This window comes from Thalassophryne amazonica, chromosome 1 (genome assembly GCF_902500255.1).
Source record: "Thalassophryne amazonica chromosome 1, fThaAma1.1, whole genome shotgun sequence".
Classification (NCBI taxonomy): Eukaryota; Metazoa; Chordata; class Actinopteri; order Batrachoidiformes; family Batrachoididae; genus Thalassophryne; species Thalassophryne amazonica.
In genome coordinates, this window is record NC_047103.1 from 53,292,530 (window position 1) to 53,311,572 (window position 19,043).

Below are 19,043 nucleotides of genomic sequence, written 5' to 3' on the forward strand. Positions count from 1 at the left end.
AGATTCCCAGGACCACAAGGCAGTAAAGCCGCCTTGCACAAGTGCCGAATTCAGTACACAGAGCTGCTAATTTCAGAAACTTCACAAGTGTGCTGCATAGTGTTGAGAACGCCGGTGTGATCCCTCTCCCCTTCACCCACTTTGCCTCAATTCGGATGACGTGCGCATAATGTCAAATGTATATGTACTGTCTTTAATTCTGATGTGTGCCATTATTACGGTAAACAAGTAATAATTGTGGATTAATTGCTGTATCTTGTCTGAGGTAATTGGAGTGTAAACATAATTTCGTTGTTGTTGCACTCGTGTAATGACAATAACAATAAATCTCATCACAAATTTTGCCATGAAAGCAAAGTGTGTCTAAATTATGTAGTTTTATATTTGAAAAAGGCAACATAATAAAAATAAATCTATGAACAAAAATATTCTTTTTCCACAATATTCCAGGTGTTGGATCTAGTTATTCTTTTAGCATATTTAGAATTGTCTGGAAATTTGTTGAAGCAAAACAAAATGAAATAAAATAAATAATGCAAGATTTGTAAAAAATTTTATTGATTCTAAGAGTCACAATTTCAGCCGATTTAAGTTAAAGTAAAATATGATGTAAAATTCATATTTCATTATTTTGTGTGCCATTTGAATGTAATACATAGGTCACGGATAATGTTTAAAATGTTAAAATGATATTAATAATGGATGGATATAGCTTTTGCTGTCATGTTCAAAAATTTACATCCAGTAGTTTTAATCTGTGAGGAGCAGAGAGCTGTGTCAGGCACTTTAGCACTGTGAGACAGTGTAAATGTAAACTCTTTTTCATTAAATGTTTTTGGATTGGATTACAGCTCTTGTCATTTGCGTTGGATGAATTTACTCTGTATGTGTTTTTTGTTTTGTTTTGTTTTTTTGTTAATTAGTCACACATCATGTCACGCCAGATCACCTTCAATGTTTTGTCAATTTTACGTTTGTATAACTTTTGTGAAAATTGCAGCATGTCATAAAGCATAACTCTGAACGAATTAAAAATCATCATGGGCAGTGCCGCTATTTGGCAAACATCCCATCCATAAAATCTATCACCAATTCATGTTAAATGTCAAATTAATAAGTAATGAAATCTAATGTAATAAGTTGGTGATGTTGTCTTCTTAGACGCGTGTGCAGCATGGTTTCTCATAGGTGGATCAGTAAGCTTTGGCTTTTAGGTTCCTAGTTTGGAAGAAAAATGGAAGTTAACCAATTTCATTTATTCTTCCAAACTTTCTGGATGGTTTGCTGTTGTATGCTGTCCACTCTAAGCTCCCCTTGTTACACATCTATGCACACAAAGAGCAGGCTGACCCTGCCTCCTCCTGAAGAAAGCAGAAGAAGAAGGAACAGAAGCAGTGACTCGCTAAAATGTTGACCACTGAATTATAGCAGTGAGGAGAAACAAAAAAAAAATGGAGACGTTATTTTAAAAATCAATTTTTTAACGTTTTGAAGCCCTAGTGAATCATTAAGGACAATATATAATACATATTGTATTGTATCAAAATAGCGTAAGCACAAATATGTACACAGTACACAGGTGTGCAATAATTATTCCAATCCATTTTAACTACAGACTTTATGTGCTATAAAACCAGGTGGGTCACAGACATTCAGTTCTTGGCAGCCTCCCATTTTCCAGGTTCCAATAGAGTTTCAAAATTGAGGAATTAGGTATGAATTTTAAAAATATTTTTTAGTAGGCAAAATTTTTATTACCTATACTTTATATCTGCTTACATATGAGTGTAACTGATTATTGTCAAAAACACCAGAGTACAAACACATTACTTTTGCACATGCGCTGAAATGCTACTATAGGGTATTTCCAAAAAGCTAAAATTTCTGTGTTAACATCACAAAACTGTCTTCATGGGTTTCATGTTGTGGAGGAACAGTAGATCCACTTTACTGCCTATTGTACCTGATTGTCCACTTTCACTGACTTTTGCACAGGAGTTCCTCCGATCTGTACAAATACAGCAAATGTGATTATTCATGTTTGGTGGATCACAACTGATTTTTAAAAGATGTTTTAAAGATGTTTATAGCTTTTCAGATTTCTCACATTGTTCTACAATGCTTTTACCACTGATTACACCCAATTTCAGGCTCTGATTGGGCATCAGATTTATTTATTTTGGCAGCAAAAACTTAGACAACCAGGTCCAAAAATCTGAAATGAGAGACCACCCTAAGAACCATATGTCAAAACAAACACTGTCCCATCCGTCCATTATAACATTATCACATTGGGGATCACATTGGGGAGGGCTGAAGCCTATCCAAGCACACACTGGCAAGTTAACTGCAACATGTTCACCACAGCATTCAGGCATACATGCAGTTAACCCATTCATGCTGTTGGACTGTGGGAAGAAGACAAAATATTCAGAGGGAAACCCCACAGACACACAACATTTACCTGAAAAGGTCTGAGGGTAATTGCAAAACCACATCCTTCATACTGAAAGACCTGGGCTCATATACACAAAGCACCCTAAGGCTAAAAATAGCTCCTAGTGACATTATTCTAAGAAAAATCTTAGTATTCCTTGAATTCTTAGACATCTGAGTTTTTCCTTGGTAAGATGAAAGTTGTCTGCAAAGCACCTTAGTCCTTAAGAGAGCTCCTAAGGTGCCAAACTAGTAAGAGTAGGGAAGAGGACTTTTAAGAAGCTTAAGAGTGTCTTAAGCAGAGAAGATGGCAGAAAAGACAGAGGAAGCAGAGATATTCTCTGTATATAGGATGACAGTGAATCAGTAACACGATACTGACTTGATCTATATTATTTTATGTTAATTTACTGTCTTGATGTATTTCTAAATTGTTTAGGTTCTTGCTATCATACACACTGTTAATATTAATATTAGAATTTTTATCATTATTATTATTATCGGTACTGTTATTGTTATTTTCTTTTACTACTTCTATTTTGTCATTTGATTTTTAAATAGACCACAATGGAAATAAGTATTTTCACTTCCTTGTGTCATGCATGTATTTTTAACGTATTTACAATTATGTTGTGTACTTACAATTAAATTGCTAAATAAACTCATGCACGTATGCTTTTAATATATAGATATTCGGCATGTGAATGACGTATGTTCAAACATGTTCAAGCTGTGTAACAATTCATTTAATTTTGCTGAGTTTCATCATCATGACATTAAGTTAACCTCACGATTACACGTCTTAATGTAGTTTAGGTTATACTGTATGATCGGGTGATTTCACTGTCCATTCATGACTAGAAGCACATAGCGCATTCGTTTTTTTTCAAATTTCTCCTCCCCCTTTCAATGACAACCAATCACAAATAATCAGTATGATGAACACCGTGCATGAAAGTATAACTAGTTGTTACCCTATAACACTGGTGAGTATTTTTGAAAGCGTTAACACCCCAGTGTTATCTGGCTCAGTCTTTTAGCATAAAATCCTTAGATTCTTCCTGTCACATGTTTTCAGACTACAGGAGGAAACCAGCATATTTCCAAGGAGACCGGATGAAAACCTTTCCAGTCCATACATAAGTACCACAGTTCAGGTTCAAAGCTACAATCTACTGATTATGAGACCCCCCCATCCCCACTGTAACACCACATAAAACACATTACTCAAAAGATCCCCCCCTCACCTTTCTCTTGTAGGTACACATGTTATTTTAATTCAGTCCATTAATGAGTGAAAAAGGAGAAGAAGGAATTTTGAATAACATGTTCCATATGGTGGCTTAGAAGAAATTGTATTTTAAACTATAAGAGTGAGGTTGACAACACTACCGGAGTGTTCATCTGAAACTTTCAAAAGTCTTAATTTTGATGCCATGTGTGATCTGTCATGCTCGGCCCCGGATCATGGTTTAAGTCCTAGTCCTTGTGTAATTTCCTCTGATTTTCTGGTTTTGCTTTTCATATGTTTATACTTTCTCATGTAAATCTCAGCTTGATTCTGTTTATTGCTTTTCTTTGTTTGTGCACTTTCGTCACTGGTTCATTCTTTGGTTATCATCTATTTTGTAGTCAGTTATTGTATTCCTTCACTCTGGGTCCTTTAAGTTACTTTAGTCTTAGTTTAGTTCTGTTTATCACATTTATTGCATAATGCTTTAGTCACAGGTTTTTGCTATTATTTATCTTCAGTGTCAGTGTCGGGTTGTGTTCTGTTAGTCTTGGGGTTTTTTTTGTTATCGTTTATCGTGTGTCATTTATTGCATTATTCTGCAGCCACCGGTTTTGTTCTCTGTTACTCTGTGAAACGAATAGTTTGTTTTGCCAGTTTTATTGTATTCACTTTTCTACATCAGTTCTATTCTAGTTTAGTTATAATCATTAGTTTTCTTATTTTCCACTTTTGACTCGTCACATTAGTTCTTATTTGATTGCTCCCGGCACCAGCTCTTGTGTCTTCGTCTCTCACTATGACTCTTTCTGCTCTGTATTTTCATCCACTACCACACTTGCACCTGCTCACGTGTCTTTGTCTCTTTCATCACTCCACTCTGTTTTCCATCCTTCACTATCTTGCACAGTGCACAATCTTTGTCTTCCCTGTTCACGCCCCCTTCCAGAGACTTCCACACACCTGCTTCACACCACCTTGATTATTTTGCTCCTTATTTAAGCCCTCACAGTTCCACAGCTCACTGCCCGATTGTTGACTTTGTTCACTCTCTCCCCTTCAGTTCATGTCTTGTTTGCTTCTCAATATTTTGACCTTGTTTATTTGCTCCGACCTCTGCCTTGCCTTAATCCTGAACTCAGCTTGTATTTTGACTCTGCCTCTGTTTTTGCCTGCGATATTCCTCGACGCCGTTGGTATGACCCCAGCTCGTATTTTTGACCACGACCCAGCCTGTACCCTGTCTGATACCTCTGCCTTGTTATCTGACTACCTGTGTACCAAATCTACTGTCTGGTTACAAGATAAAACCTTTAATTCATCACAACCAGCCATGTCTGAGAGTCTGCATTGGACTCCACCTGTTTCAATCCATCACGAGCCCCGTCATCATCAAATGCCAACATCAATGACGACTCAAGAGCACAGGAACTATTCTGGCGATTAATCGAGTAATCAGATAAAAAGTATTTTTGCATTTTTAACAACATCAACAGTCCATGGCTCTCCCTAAGCAATGGCACAATGTCGCTGCGTCATCACGGAGATGGTCAAATTTAGTGTATCCCTTTCTGTTTTTCTGGGTAATCATTTATTTTTTCACATCTTTACAAATTTTGGATCTTTCCTGGTGTCAGGAGCTCAGCCAAAGTCGGGCCAAAGTTTTGACATTTTGCTGAAATGGCGCTGGGATGTGGCTTTCTGTTTTTTGTTTTCTCCAACTTGTAAAATTTAACCATTTTAAGTTTTCTTTTTTTTTTTTCTTTTTTTTTTTTTAAGGTTGGTGAACTGGGTCCCTGTGTGATTTATTTATTTTTTTTTAATCCCGCTTTCTTTTTAATTATTATTATTTTATTTGAGTTACTGTGTTTGTGAAGTGTTGTGTGTTGCCGAAAAAAGCGAAAATTAAAAAGCGAAACACTTGGTGCGAGTCTGAGCAAAACACAGAAGGAAGAGTGGACTTCTTCCAGAGACTGTCAGTGTGTCCGGGGAGGGAGCTGTGTGAGGGCAGTGCTGAGCCACTCACCACTGGCCGCCGCACGAATAGCCACTCCCTGTGTTGAGCAGGCAGCAGACGAAACAGTGTTTTTTTTTAAATAAACAGACAAACACACTGCTTCGCTTTAAATGCACAGTAAGCTATTTCAGATGATCAGTGTGGACTGTTTTTCTCATAAAAGGCTTTATTTCACTCTGTGTGTCGCCTTGGAAAGCTGTAGCTTTTGTGCTAATTTGATTAGCGCTTACAAGGCTTATGCATGCTCCAGTCTTCTTCTGTTTGTTTTTCTGGGGAAGTTACAGCCCCACACACAGGCCTGGCATATGTACTACAACATTCTGTGCCTCAAAGCTTTTTTGCAATCTCAAGCTTTTTTGTAAACTCAAGCATTTTTGTAATCGAATTAGTCGAGTTACTTGACTTATCGTTTCAGTCCTAATTTGCTGCACCAGTTACAGCGCAACCAGAGGTACGGCTGACTGTAAATCTCTTTAAAATAATAATAATAATAATAATAATAATAATAATAATAATATTAATGTGCCCCCTACGGTGGCCCGGATATGACTATATGTGGTAGGGAGAAATTACATCCTGCTATATTTTAAGTCAGCATTTGTACATTTATGTATGTGTTTGCTATCTCTTCTGCCTCCACAGGTCAGAGTAGTTTCAGACACTGTCAGAATGTATTTTTATTTGGGAATTTTGAAAGTTAAACGTAATCAGGACAAACTTGATAAAAAAAAATACTGAAGGAAACCAGCTGAACAATAACAATAATACAAGGTTTGAAATAGTTGTACTTTTCACTAGGCTTAATATTTGGTTTGTTTGACCTCTTGAGCAAAGTTCTCTGTTAACGTTACCCTAATAAGCTTTGAAAACCAGGTGGCTTCTTTTCCTGGTGCCTGGGACAATTTTGTCATTTAGCTTTTAACTCAATCCAACATTGCAGAAATTCATCCCTGGCTAATAGATGTGGCTTGTTAAACAGCAGATGGCAATATACTGTGTTAAAGATAGTCAGCTGCTAATCTGATGAGTACTGACAGCAATAACTACAATAGCCACCCTTGCCACAGAGCAAGGAGAGTCATTCATGCCACTGCTATCTTCCCTTGTGATGCACACATTAATTAAATAAAACTATTAACATTAAAACAATGAAATGACACAGCAATTATTTCAAATGAACAAAGATAAATGTAGGCTGGGTGAACAAGTTAACACAAAACTTGACACATTAAAAAAAAAGTATTGCTATGGAGTGAGGCATGCTGGGAAGTGTGCAACATGGACAGTTACTATGCAAACAGCAAACATGACAAACAGTATGACGAAATGAATGAAAATAGGGAAAGCATTGGAAATGTCTAAAATATTAATTGAAAATCTCTTTGAAGGCATTCCACATGGAAAAATCCATAGAGTTACGGACATAAGTATGAGGACAGTGATGATTTTTGTAAGTTTGTCTCTGTACACATGTCAGTGGGGATGAAATAAATGCTCCATCCTCATCATCCTTCTGTCAGTATGCCATGGGTCCCTCCTCTGCACAATCAAACCATCTCAATGCTGCGCGATGTGGTTACACATGCTGCAGCAGCTGCTCGCACTGTGCACGAAACTATCGCAGCAGGTATTTTTTATTTATTTTTCTTCACAGCAGCTGTGCGATCCCGTTAAACATTTGCTCGCACTCTGTTCCTGCGTACACGAACTGTTGCAGTGGCATCGTGCATGCCTGCCTGTCAGCTCGATGTTTTCGTAGTTTGCTCATACGAGCTGTTCCGCTGTGAGTCGCCCTGAGTTGTACTTATTCATACTATGTGTGAAGGGGCTCAGTTCTTGCGACCGTCTTGCAAATACTGGCTTCCACTCTTGCAGGCATCTTTTTGTCACAAATCACTCCTTCCACCTTTCTCCACCTTACTGCCCACCCCTACCTGCACTCTCTTCTTCACCTCTCTATCACACTCTCCATTATTTTGCACAGCTAACTGTAAGTATTTAAACTAATCTATCTTCAACACCTCGACAGCTTGCAAACCCACTATTCCATTCCACCAAGGTCCCCCACATGGAGTACACACATGTAGTCCATCTGGCTCCTACTGACTTTCATTCCCCTTCTCTCCAGAGTATATCTCCACCTCTCCAGATTAATCTGAACCTACTGTCTTCTCTCACTACAAATTGAGATGTCATCTGCAAAAACCATAGTCCACAGAGATTCCGGTCAGATCAACTCTGTCACCAAATCGTTGATGTACTCCCACTTGCACCTTGAACACATGTCATTCTTACTTTGCCTCTCACCACTGTCATACTGTCCTTGTACATATCCTGTACCATGATCACATACTTTGCTGTCACTCCATACTTCCTCATACAATACTACAACTCTTCTCTTGGCACCCTCTCAAAAGCTTTCTCTAAATCCAGAAACATACAATGCAGCTCCTTCTGGCCTTCTCCGTACTTCTCGATCAATACCCAGAGCAAACCTTGCATCTGTAGTGCTCTTTCTTTGGATGAAACCATATGCTCACAGATCTTCACCCCTTTTCTAAGATGAGCATCCATTACTCTTTCCCATAACTTCATGCTGTGACTGATCAATTTTATGCTGCTGTAGCTACTGCATCTCTACACATCATCCTTGTCCTTAAAATTTGGAATGGGTACACATCTTCTCCACTCCTTGGGCATCCTCTCACTTTCAAAAATTTTATTAAACAATCTGGATAAAAACTTCATTACCACTTCTCTGAAACATATCCATGCCTCCACTGGTATCTCATCTGAACCAATTGCCTTTCCACTTGTCCTCTTCTTCATAGCTGTCCTCTTCTGCACTGATGTCCTCTCTGCACTTCCTGATTCACTTTCTCCACATTATCCAGCCCCATCTCTCATTTTCTTCATTCGTCAGCTACTCAAAAGACTACCTCGATCTTCTCATCCCACTCTCCTCACTTGTCACTACATTACCATCTGCATGCTTTATAATCCTAATCTGGTACACATCCTTTCCAGCTCAGTCCCTCTGTCTGGCCATCAATACAAGTCTTTTATCCTGCCTTAGTGTTCAATTTCATGTACAGCTCCTTAGCCTTCAGCACAGTGGTTTTCACCATATGGTGCATCTCCTTGTACTCCTGTTGACTTTCATTATCTCTCCCACTGTCCCAATTCTTTTTCACCAGTCTTTTTCTCCTTATACTTTCCTGGACATCTTTATTCCACCATTAAGTCTCCTCATCCTCCTTCCTCAGTGAAGATATCACACCCAGTACCTTCCTAGCTGTATCCCTCACTACATTTGCAGTACTTTTACAGTTCTCCAAAATCACTTCATCTCCATCCAGTGCTTGTTTCACCTACTCCCTGAATTTCACATGACAGTCTTCCTCCTTCAACTTCCACCAGCTTGTCCTTGGCTGTGATTTCACTATGCTCTCTTGAATGTGATTTCACTATGCTCTCCTTGCCACCATCTTACAGTCTCCAGTTTCTTTTAGGTTGCATCTCCTACTTAGAATTTAATCCAGCAGTGTGCACCGTTCTCCACTCTTACGTCACCCTGTGCTCTTCCTTCTTAAAATAAGTATGCATGACAGCTAATTCCACAATTTTTTTGCAAAACCAACCATCATCTGCCCTTCCACATTCCTCTCCTTGATACCATACCTACCATTACCTCCTCATCACATCTGTTCCCTTCACCAACAACTGCCTCCCACTGAAGTGTGCTCCAATCACCATGCTTGGGTACCTTCTTCTCTACCTCATCTAACTCACACCAGAAATCTTATTTTTCCTTCATTTTACAACCTACCTGATAACATTCATCATCACCCCTGCAGTCTCCAAAACAACAATCATCATCCTGTCAGACATTCGCTTAGCCTCCAACATACTCTTAATATACTTTTCCTTTAGAATATCACCAACACCATTTTTCCTCTCATCCAAACCATGAGCCAACACCTTCAACCTGCCTCCGGTGTTTCTGGCCTTACTTCCCTTCCACTTGGTCTCCTGTACACACAGTCTATCTGCCTTTCTCCTCTCCATCATATCAGCCAACTCTCTCTGTTTACCCATCACAGTGCTAGCGTTCAACGTCCCAACTCTCACTTCTAACTTTCCTCCTATTCCACTGCCTCCACCCTGTTGGACAACAGCACCAGTAGCAGTGGCATAACATCTACACAGCAACAGCATGGTGAATGCTTTATTTAATCTCTTCTGTGTTAGTGTCCAAGTGGAAAAAAGTCAGTCTAAATATTTATGGACCTGACTGTTTGCTAACCAAAATGAAAACCAACTGGGGACCATGAAGGAGCATAGAGCAAACAAACTATGCACAAATATATTCAAACTCAATACAAATTATAGTGAGGTACAATGTCTTTAACTTTAAAAAATGTGTTTGCTCGAACCAAAGGCAAATCCATCCACATATAAAACTACATCCATGACATTATAAGTCTAAAACGATTTAATTAACTCAGTATTTTAGAATGGATTTTGTGTCTGCCTTACATCCTAATAAGTTGGTTGTTGGTTGTGGAATGAGACTTTGTCAAACAGGGTTGAACTGTTTAAAAGAAAGGCCAGGCAGGACCAAAACCAGGGATTATAAAGTTAAATCACCTGAAGACACACCTGAGCCATCTACTGATTAGCCATCACAGCCGCCAATCCCCATCTTTTCATTAAAATGAAAGCTGACAAACCACACAAGTAGAAGTCGGTCTCCATTTCGTGAGGCTTTCTGTTTGTTTGAGTCAAACTTTTAGTCAGGATTCATGTAAAATAATTATCTCCTCACATCATTAGACTAACAGCTTCCTCTCCCAAACGCATCACGGTCTGGTGAGGTGCTGCACCATATGGGCCTGTTTGGTGGGAAAAGTCCATTTCTCCGCTGCAAGTGAATCCTTTCCAATTAAATCTAAACAATCAGTCAGTGAGGGAGTTAAGAATACAAGCAAGCCAGAAGGCCAAAGTGCTGCTGCTGTCACTGCTGCAGCACCACCTGTCCTGGGATGTCAGTGCCATCCAGAGGGGCGCCAAGTCTCCCTGCACAATCCCCCGTTCCTCTGAGCCCCGTACAAATAACAGCCTTCCCCCCACACCAACTTTAAGCTCCAGCCTGAGCCAACCCAATGGCAGCACAGCTGGCCTCAGCCGTCAGCTTTATGGGGGTGAGCTGCCTTGATGCCAATTAAAAGAGCCGATAAGAACAGCAGCGTGTTTATGTATGTATGAGAAAGAGACGGGGTAGTGGGTGGGAGGTCCCAGAGACTGAGGGAAAGTGTGGATGTGCATCAGATACACATCTATTTATAGTAAGAACAGCTCAAAAGGAAAAAGTGTTTTGTAACGTTTTTGTTTATGCCACTCACGCAGGGATGACACACACACACACATACATACATACATACATACATACATACATATATATATACATACATACATACATACATATATATATATATATATATATATATATATATATATATATATGAATGACAGACAGGAGTGGGGGGACTGATGGGGTGGTGGTTTTGGTAGATGTATAGATGGAGGATTTTGTCTGCTTTGCCTCTCTTCTGAGGTAGTTCAAAGATCTTTGTTTCTGATAGGGTTTGAGGGACAGAAATCTGTGGTTGGCGTGGGTGAGCACGCCTCTCTCTTCTATAGTATCACTTTAATGGGGTCGTGTCAGCAGGTCTGAACATGAAAGAAAGAGGAAAAGCAGCAACTAGTGAGGGCTCCTAGAGCACAGACCTCAGCCAACATACCTACTATTAGAGATAAATGTTAGTAGGATCACATAAAAACTTTAAAACTGATTTTCTTGAAACTTGGTGAAAGGGTGTGGTAAAGGTGATGGGGAAACAAGAATTTTTGTTTTCCATTTTCGTTAAAATTACAAGGTAAGGCATTTTTCAACATTTTTATGAATTTCTCAAGAGACAATACACATATCTTTATGGGGAAAAAAATCAGGCACATGTAGAGTGCTTGCGATAATGTAGATATCATGACTCTACATATGCATGTTTTTTAAATAAAGAGCTGAGCATTATCTCTTGAGAAATTCATGAAAATGTTGAAAAATGCTCTATCTCACAGTGTTAAAGAAAGTGTTTTTTTTTTTATTTTTTTGGTTCTGGATCAGCCCCTTAATCCGATTCTCCCCAAAAGTTAAAGGGGAGACCCTTACCCCCTTCCTGGACTCTTACCCCCAGTAAATAAAAAAAATAAATTGCATAATCCTGCTAACACAAATGGCACCAAAATATTTTCATTAATTTCTCAATTTCATTAATTTCTGTGAATTATCTTTACAAAAATATCTTATCTTGCAATATTAAAGTGGAAAAAAAACAATGATAGATCCGACCAGTTAAATCACATCCACTCCAAATGTTAGTGGATTTTTCGCTGACCTGTACCCCCACCATTCCACCAACTAAAAAAAAAATCAGTTTAACAGCTTTTGTGTAATTCTCTTAACAGGTAGACAAACAGTACTGAAAACATTATCTCCTTGATGGAGGGAAAAGTGGGATTGGGAAGGGCAGACGAAGGAAGAAAAGAGAGAACAAAAGGGAAAAGCGAGAGTGAGTGGGACTTTAGCTGCTGTCACATCCTATATGAACTCTGATGGAACAGGCTCTTATGGAGTCAGGAGTATTTCCTGTTTTAGAGGAGCACACTGGAGACCCTCATCGCCGGGCAACAGCACCATAAGCCTCGGCTCTCTCTTTACCCAGCATGCAGGGCTGAGAATAAAGTAAATAAACAGTGGAGGGTCGCGGGGCAGCCCTCTTTCACCCCAAAAACAAAACACTGCCCCCATCAAACACCCCCTCATTCCAGAACAAAGACACAAAGCACAGGCCGCAGACGCTAAGCCCTCCGACACACGGGGAGCAATATGTCATTTTCTGCTTCAAAACCAGACACTTTCATAGCCAAAATTACAAAAACACTGCCCTTGAGCTAAACTAATTCAATACCAGTCAGTGGACAATCTAACAAAGTGTTGGAAATACATTAAAGAAATTCATAGTTGACAGTAAACTGATGTCACATTAATACTTGTGGATTTTGCCTAAACGAGAAAAGCAGGAAGCGGAGCCGATGGCGCACTTAAAAAGTTATATTAAACTTCTGACTGCAACAAAGCCATGAGAAGATAATCCTGGCATTATTTAGCAAATTATTTATTTTTAATGTTTAAATATAGAGAAGCAATTCACATGGAACAACAAATATCAAAGCCTATAAATGTAAACTTCATTTTATGAGCATGCACAGTGCTGTAGGATAGAATATTAATATATGTTTTTATATACACAGATACGTGTGTGTGTGTGTGTGTGTGTGTGTATTTATTTGAGCGTCATCGAGTCAGGTCTTAAGAGTGTACTGTGCTCCAGTCTGAGCATGGACTGAGTTACATTCGCTCTCCTGCCAGGGTCTCCTGGGAAATTGTTGTCTGAAAAGGATGGATTGAGAAGCACTTAATTAAACTAACAATGTGGCATTTCTGAAGGAGAAAGGAACACTTAAGATGTGTCAATAGACATCCAGAGTGCAACTGTTGTGAGCCCCTACAGCTGAGCCCTACATAGCTCCAACAGCTGCAAAGAGCAGTCAAATTCTTGCCAAGCCTCATTGGACCTATTAAAAAAAGAAACAATTATCTGTGCACGAAGTCCTGCTTTGTGTTCTCATTATAGGCACAGTGAAATCTATCTGGTTCATTGGCCATTCCCCCACACAGCCATCTACTCTCTGATGCTTTTTTGTTTTTAATATTTATGTTTTGCTGCCACAGTCTGATGTCACTCACCCGTCCGTATCTGTTGGCATAAGAACCCGTAAGCAAGGAATGGAAAACGATGATTGTTTCATCCAGGTCCCAGATGAAAACTCGCTAGTGGATAGATGATGGTGGAGGGGGGGGGAAGAGAGGGAGAAAGAAAAATAGAGAGAAAAGAGGCAAAATCAATGGCGCGCTCTGTAGGGCTGCAAGGTGATCCTCCTGGTCAGGAGGATCAATAGGCCAAGAGCGTGTACTTGTGTGCCACAGGGACCGGGATCCATTTGCTTGGGATGGTCACTGCAACACTCCTTCCATCATCCCACCTCATGCTATCCATCCTTCCCCATTTACGATACAGTAATCAATAGTGACAAACTAATTAATGAGACATGTTAACATGCCATGATGTCAGCACTAAAATGGGTGCTATTAACTTCTTTCAAATTCATATCACTTTAATGAAATGTCCTCACATCATCAAGAGTGCATTTTGACATATCAAAGCCTTTTATGGCAACAGAACTATTGTTATTCACAGCCAGCGACCAGCAGTTGCTGAATAGAATATATGTATTATTCAGTCCACTGATGACTTGATTCTAACAGACTGTCAATCACACGCCTTACTGCTAATTTATTTATCACGTACACATGAGAACTTTATGTATGTGCTTAGTGATGTCATATATTCCACAACGAATGAATAATGCATTTATAGTTTAGGAATCAAATCTTCAAGTGTTAAAGGTGGTGTGGCAGCCATAGATTAAGTGGATTAGTGTGCATGTGCCTCAGACAGGGCGAGGCTGTCTGTCGCCAAGGTAGCGAGCTCACCCTACCTCAAGGTCGGAGTCGGGCGGCGGTGATGGGTTGTTGTTCCTTCTTCCTCGTCCACGTGACTTTCCATCTGAGGCCCGGCGCAATCGATCCGAATCTGAATCTTTAATGGGGGTTGATGGACTGTGGATGGTACTGTACTCTCCTGAAAGGAAGGAAATAATGAAGAAGAAGAATACGAAAAGTGTGCATCAAAGTGATTACAGCTTTTAGCAAAGACAGTGAGGGACCATTTGTTTTCTTGTGGGACAGGTACGGTTCCTGTGACATTAGTTGGTGAGTCTGCACACCAACAGAAATCACAGAAAACAAATGCATTTGAAATAGTATTGTACACCTTACTACAAGAAAACACCCTGTCAATCAGAAAAAGTAAAGACATCAATTCAATTTATTTACTATATAGCGCCAAATCACAACAAAGTTGTCCCAAGTCACTTCACATGGGTAAGATCTAACCTTACCAAGCCCCCAGAGCAAGCACATATGCAACATATGAGGTCTGTTAGAAAAGTATAGGACCTTTTTATTTTTTGCAAAAACCTGATGGATTTGAATCACGTGTGCTTGCATGAGCCAACCTTGAACCTTCGTGCGCATGCTTGAACTTTTTCACACCTGTCGATTGCGTCATTTCCTGGTAAGCAGCCTTTGTGTGGGACGTGTGCTGTGCGCTCGGTGGATTTTCATTTCAAGGAAAAAGACGGAACGACTGGAGCAGCGGCGCATCAAATTTTGCCAGAAACTGGGCGACAACCAGGTGGAAACCATTCGGATGATTCTGACGGCTTTCGGTGACGATCCTGTGGGCATCACACAGATTAAGGAGCGGTACAACCAGTTTAAAGACGTCCGCACAACGGTGGAGAGTGAGCCATGCTCCGGTCGGCCATCAACATGCTGAAATGACCAGATCATTTCCAAAGTGAATGCCGTGGTGATGCGGGACCGTCGTGTGACTGTCTGAGAAATTGCAGAAGAGGTGGACATCAGCCCTTTTTCGGTACATTCCACTGTAGAAGACAGAAAATTTGGCCATGAAAAGAGTGGCTGTGAAATTCATGCTGCTTCTGACAGCGGAGCAAAAGCGCCTTCCTGTTGAAGTCTCACAGGACATGCTGTGACATGCCCACCTGTTCCACAATTTCTCGGATAGTCACACGACGGAAAAGTCACCGAAAGCCGTCTGAATCATCCGAATGATTTCCACCTGGCTGTCGCCCAGTTTCTGGCAAAATTTGATGTGGCGCTGCTCCAGTCGTTCCGTCTTTTTCCTTGAAATGAAAATCCAGCGAGCGCGCTGCACATGTCCTCACACAAAGGCTGCTTACCAGAAAATTATGCAATCGACAGGCGTGAAAAAGTTCACGCATGCGCACGAAGGTTCAAGGTTTGCTCATGCAAGCACACGTGATTCAAATCCATCAGGTTTTTGCAAAAAATAAAAAGGTCCGATACTTTTCTAACAGACCTCGCATGTGAGGCAATAACATTAAATCTAACACCTTGTGTGAACATAAGGTGTTTAACAACTAATGATACAAACTGGCACCCAATTTTAAAGTGAAATATATGAATATGTCAATACCCAAATACCTAGATAAGTCCAAATGATTGACCATGAGTTGTGGTCAATGATACGATTTTAACATTATAAATTGGTTATGTTTCTACTTCTGGGTGTTCAAATTTGCGTAAAAGTTCAAATGTTAGGACAAGGCTCAGAGGGAAGTTAACTTTGCGAGGTAAAAACAAAATCAACTTGTCTGGTAGTCGTAGGTGGTATGATGCATTAATATATCTGTACTTTATGTTCAGTTCACAGTTCAAACAGTAACATAGTTCAGAACGGGAAAGTTACACTGCGCTATTTATGCTATGCTAACAAGCTGGCTTAGTCCTCTGGGCTTCTTCTGTGCTGTGCTTTCTGTAAATATATGTGATGCTGCCCCCAGTGGTGAACACAAGGTGAGCAGAGGTAGCACAAATATGCTGCAGCTCAGCAGTAAAAACCTGAACTGTGTCCCTGGTTTTTAATGAATTATATATTCACAAATAAACAATGCATCTTTTGAATTATTCAAATTTTATCAGAGTAAATTAATCCATCTATCCATCCATTTTCTTCTGCTTTATCCGGAGTCGGGTTGCGGGGGCAGCAGCTCAAGCAAAGCCGCACAGAACTCCCGATCCACACACACCTCCCCCCAGCTCCCCCGGGGGAACCCCGAGGCGTTCCCAAGCCATCCAAGAGATGTAGTCCCTCCAGCGTGTCCTGGGTCTTCCCTGGGGCCTCCTCCCAATGGGACGTGCCCGGAACACCTCTCCAGCGAGGTGTCCAGGGGGCATCCGGAAAAGATGCCCGAGCCACCTCAGCTGGCTCGTTTCGACGTGGAGGAGCAGCGGCTCGATTCCGAGCTCCTCACCCTATCTCTAAAGGTGCGTTTACACATAAGCAAGACGCGTTACGAATGTCATTTTTCTGTCATTCGTGACACATTCCTGACATTCTTAATGTGACTTAACGCATCTGAATAGGTTTCTTAATAGTACATGTTGGTGCGTGATATTCTTGATATTCGTGGAGAATGTCTTTGGCTGTCAAAAAAATCTTCCACAAATGTCACACATCACCCTCATTTCGTCTCACGTCGTGGAGGTCGCAACTCAATCAATCAATCAATCAATCAATTTTTTTATATAGCGCCAAATCACAACAAACAGTTGCCCCAAGGCGCTTTATATTGTAAGGCAAGGCCATACAATAATTATGTAAAACCCCAACGGTCAAAACGACCCCCTGTGAGCAAGCACTTGGCTACAGTGGGAAGGAAAAACTCCCTTTTAACAGGAAGAAACCTCCAGCAGAACCTAAGATAAGATAAGATGGGACCTGATTATTCAAAACCTTATAAGTAAGAAGAAGAATTTTAAATTCTATTCTAGAATTAACAGGAAGCCAATGAAGAGAGGCCAATATGGGTGAGATATGCTCTCTCCTTCTAGTCCCCGTCAGTACTCTAGCTGCAGCATTTTGAATTAACTGAAGGCTTTTTAGGGAACTTTTAGGACAACCTGATAATAATGAATTACAATAGTCCAGCCTAGAGGAGATAAATGCATGAATTAGTTTTTCAGCATCACTCTGAGACAAGACCTTTCTGATTTTAGAGATATTGCATAAATGCAAAAAAGCAGTCCTACATATTTGTTTAATATGCGCATTGAATGACATATCCTGATCAAAAATGACTCCAAGATTTCTCACAGTATTACTAGAGGTCAGGGTAATGCCATCCAGAGTAAGGATCTGGTTAGACACCATGTTTCTAAGATTTGTGGGGCCAAGTACAATAACTTCAGTTTTATCTGAGTTTAAAAGCAGGAAATTAGAGGTCATCCATGTCTTTATGTCTGTAAGACAATCCTGCAGTTTAGCTAATTGGTGTGTGTCCTCTGGCTTCATGGATAGATAAAGCTGGGTATCATCTGCGTAACAATGAAAATTTAAGCAATACCGTCTAATAATACTGCCTAAGGGAAGCATGTATAAAGTGAATAAAATTGGTCCTAGCACAGAACCTTGTGGAACTCCATAATTAACTTTAGTCTGTGAAGAAGATTCCCCATTTACATGAACAAATTGTAATCTATTAGACAAATATGATTCAAACCACCGCAGCGCAGTGCCTTTAATACCTATGGCATGCTCTAATCTCTGTAATAAAATTTTATGGTCAACAGTATCAAAAGCAGCACTGAGGTCTAACAGAACAAGCACAGAGATGAGTCCACTGTCCGAGGCCATAAGAAGATCATTTGTAACCTTCACTAATGCTGTTTCTGTACTATGATGAATTCTAAAACCTGACTGAAACTCTTCAAATAGACCATTCCTCTGCAGATGATCAGTTAGCTGTTTTACAACTACCCTTTCAAGAATTTTTGAGAGAAAAGGAAGGTTGGAGATTGGCCTATAATTAGCTAAGATAGCTGGGTCAAGTGATGGCTTTTTAAGTAATGGTTTAATTACTGCCACCTTAAAAGCCTGTGGTACATAGCCAACTAACAAAGATAGATTGATCATATTTAAGATCGAAGCATTAAATAATGGTAGGGCTTCCTTGAGCAGCCTGGTAGGAATGGGGTCTAATAAACATGTTGATGGTTTGGATGAAGTAACTAATGAAAATAACTCAGACAGAACAATCGGAGAGAAAAAGTCTAACCAAATACCGGCATCACTGAAAGCAGCCAAAGATAACGATACGTCTTTGGGATGGTTATGAGTAATTTTTTCTCTAATAGTTAAAATTTTGTTAGCAAAGAAAGTCATGAAGTCATTACTAGTTAAAGTTAATGGAATACTCAGCTCAATAGAGCTCTGACTCTGTCAGCCTGGCTACAGTGCTGAAAAGAAACCTGGGGTTGTTCTTATTTTCTTCAATTAGTGATGAGTAGAAAGATGTCCTAGCTTTACGGAGGGCTTTTTTATAGAGCAACAGACTCTTTTTCCAGGCTAAGTGAAGATCTTCTAAATTAGTGAGACGCCATTTCCTCTCCAACTTACGGGTTATCTGCTTTATGCTACGAGTTTGTGAGTTATACCACGGAGTCAGGCACTTCTGATTTAAAGCTCTCTTTTTTAGAGGAGCTACAGCATCCAAAGTTGTCTTCAATGA

At 40.0% G+C, this 19,043-nt stretch overlaps 1 protein-coding gene across 14 annotated transcripts in view; it reads right to left on the reverse strand.

The window, feature by feature from the left end:
- The window catches only part of eya1 (EYA transcriptional coactivator and phosphatase 1), a 77,953-nt gene that overhangs the window by 34,062 nt on the left and 24,848 nt on the right, over positions 1-19,043 (reverse strand). For 8 of the 14 annotated variants that reach the window (XM_034169975.1, XM_034169948.1, XM_034170034.1 and 5 more), the window contains 2 exons: positions 14,364-14,506; positions 13,552-13,635 (listed from right to left, as the gene is read on the reverse strand). In XM_034169975.1, the coding sequence (XP_034025866.1) occupies positions 13,552-13,635; positions 14,364-14,506 (227 nt within the window). The remainder of the gene's footprint in view (positions 1-13,551; positions 13,636-14,363; positions 14,507-19,043) is intronic. The other 6 variants (XM_034170051.1, XM_034169989.1, XM_034169966.1 and 3 more) reach the window with 1 other exon arrangement.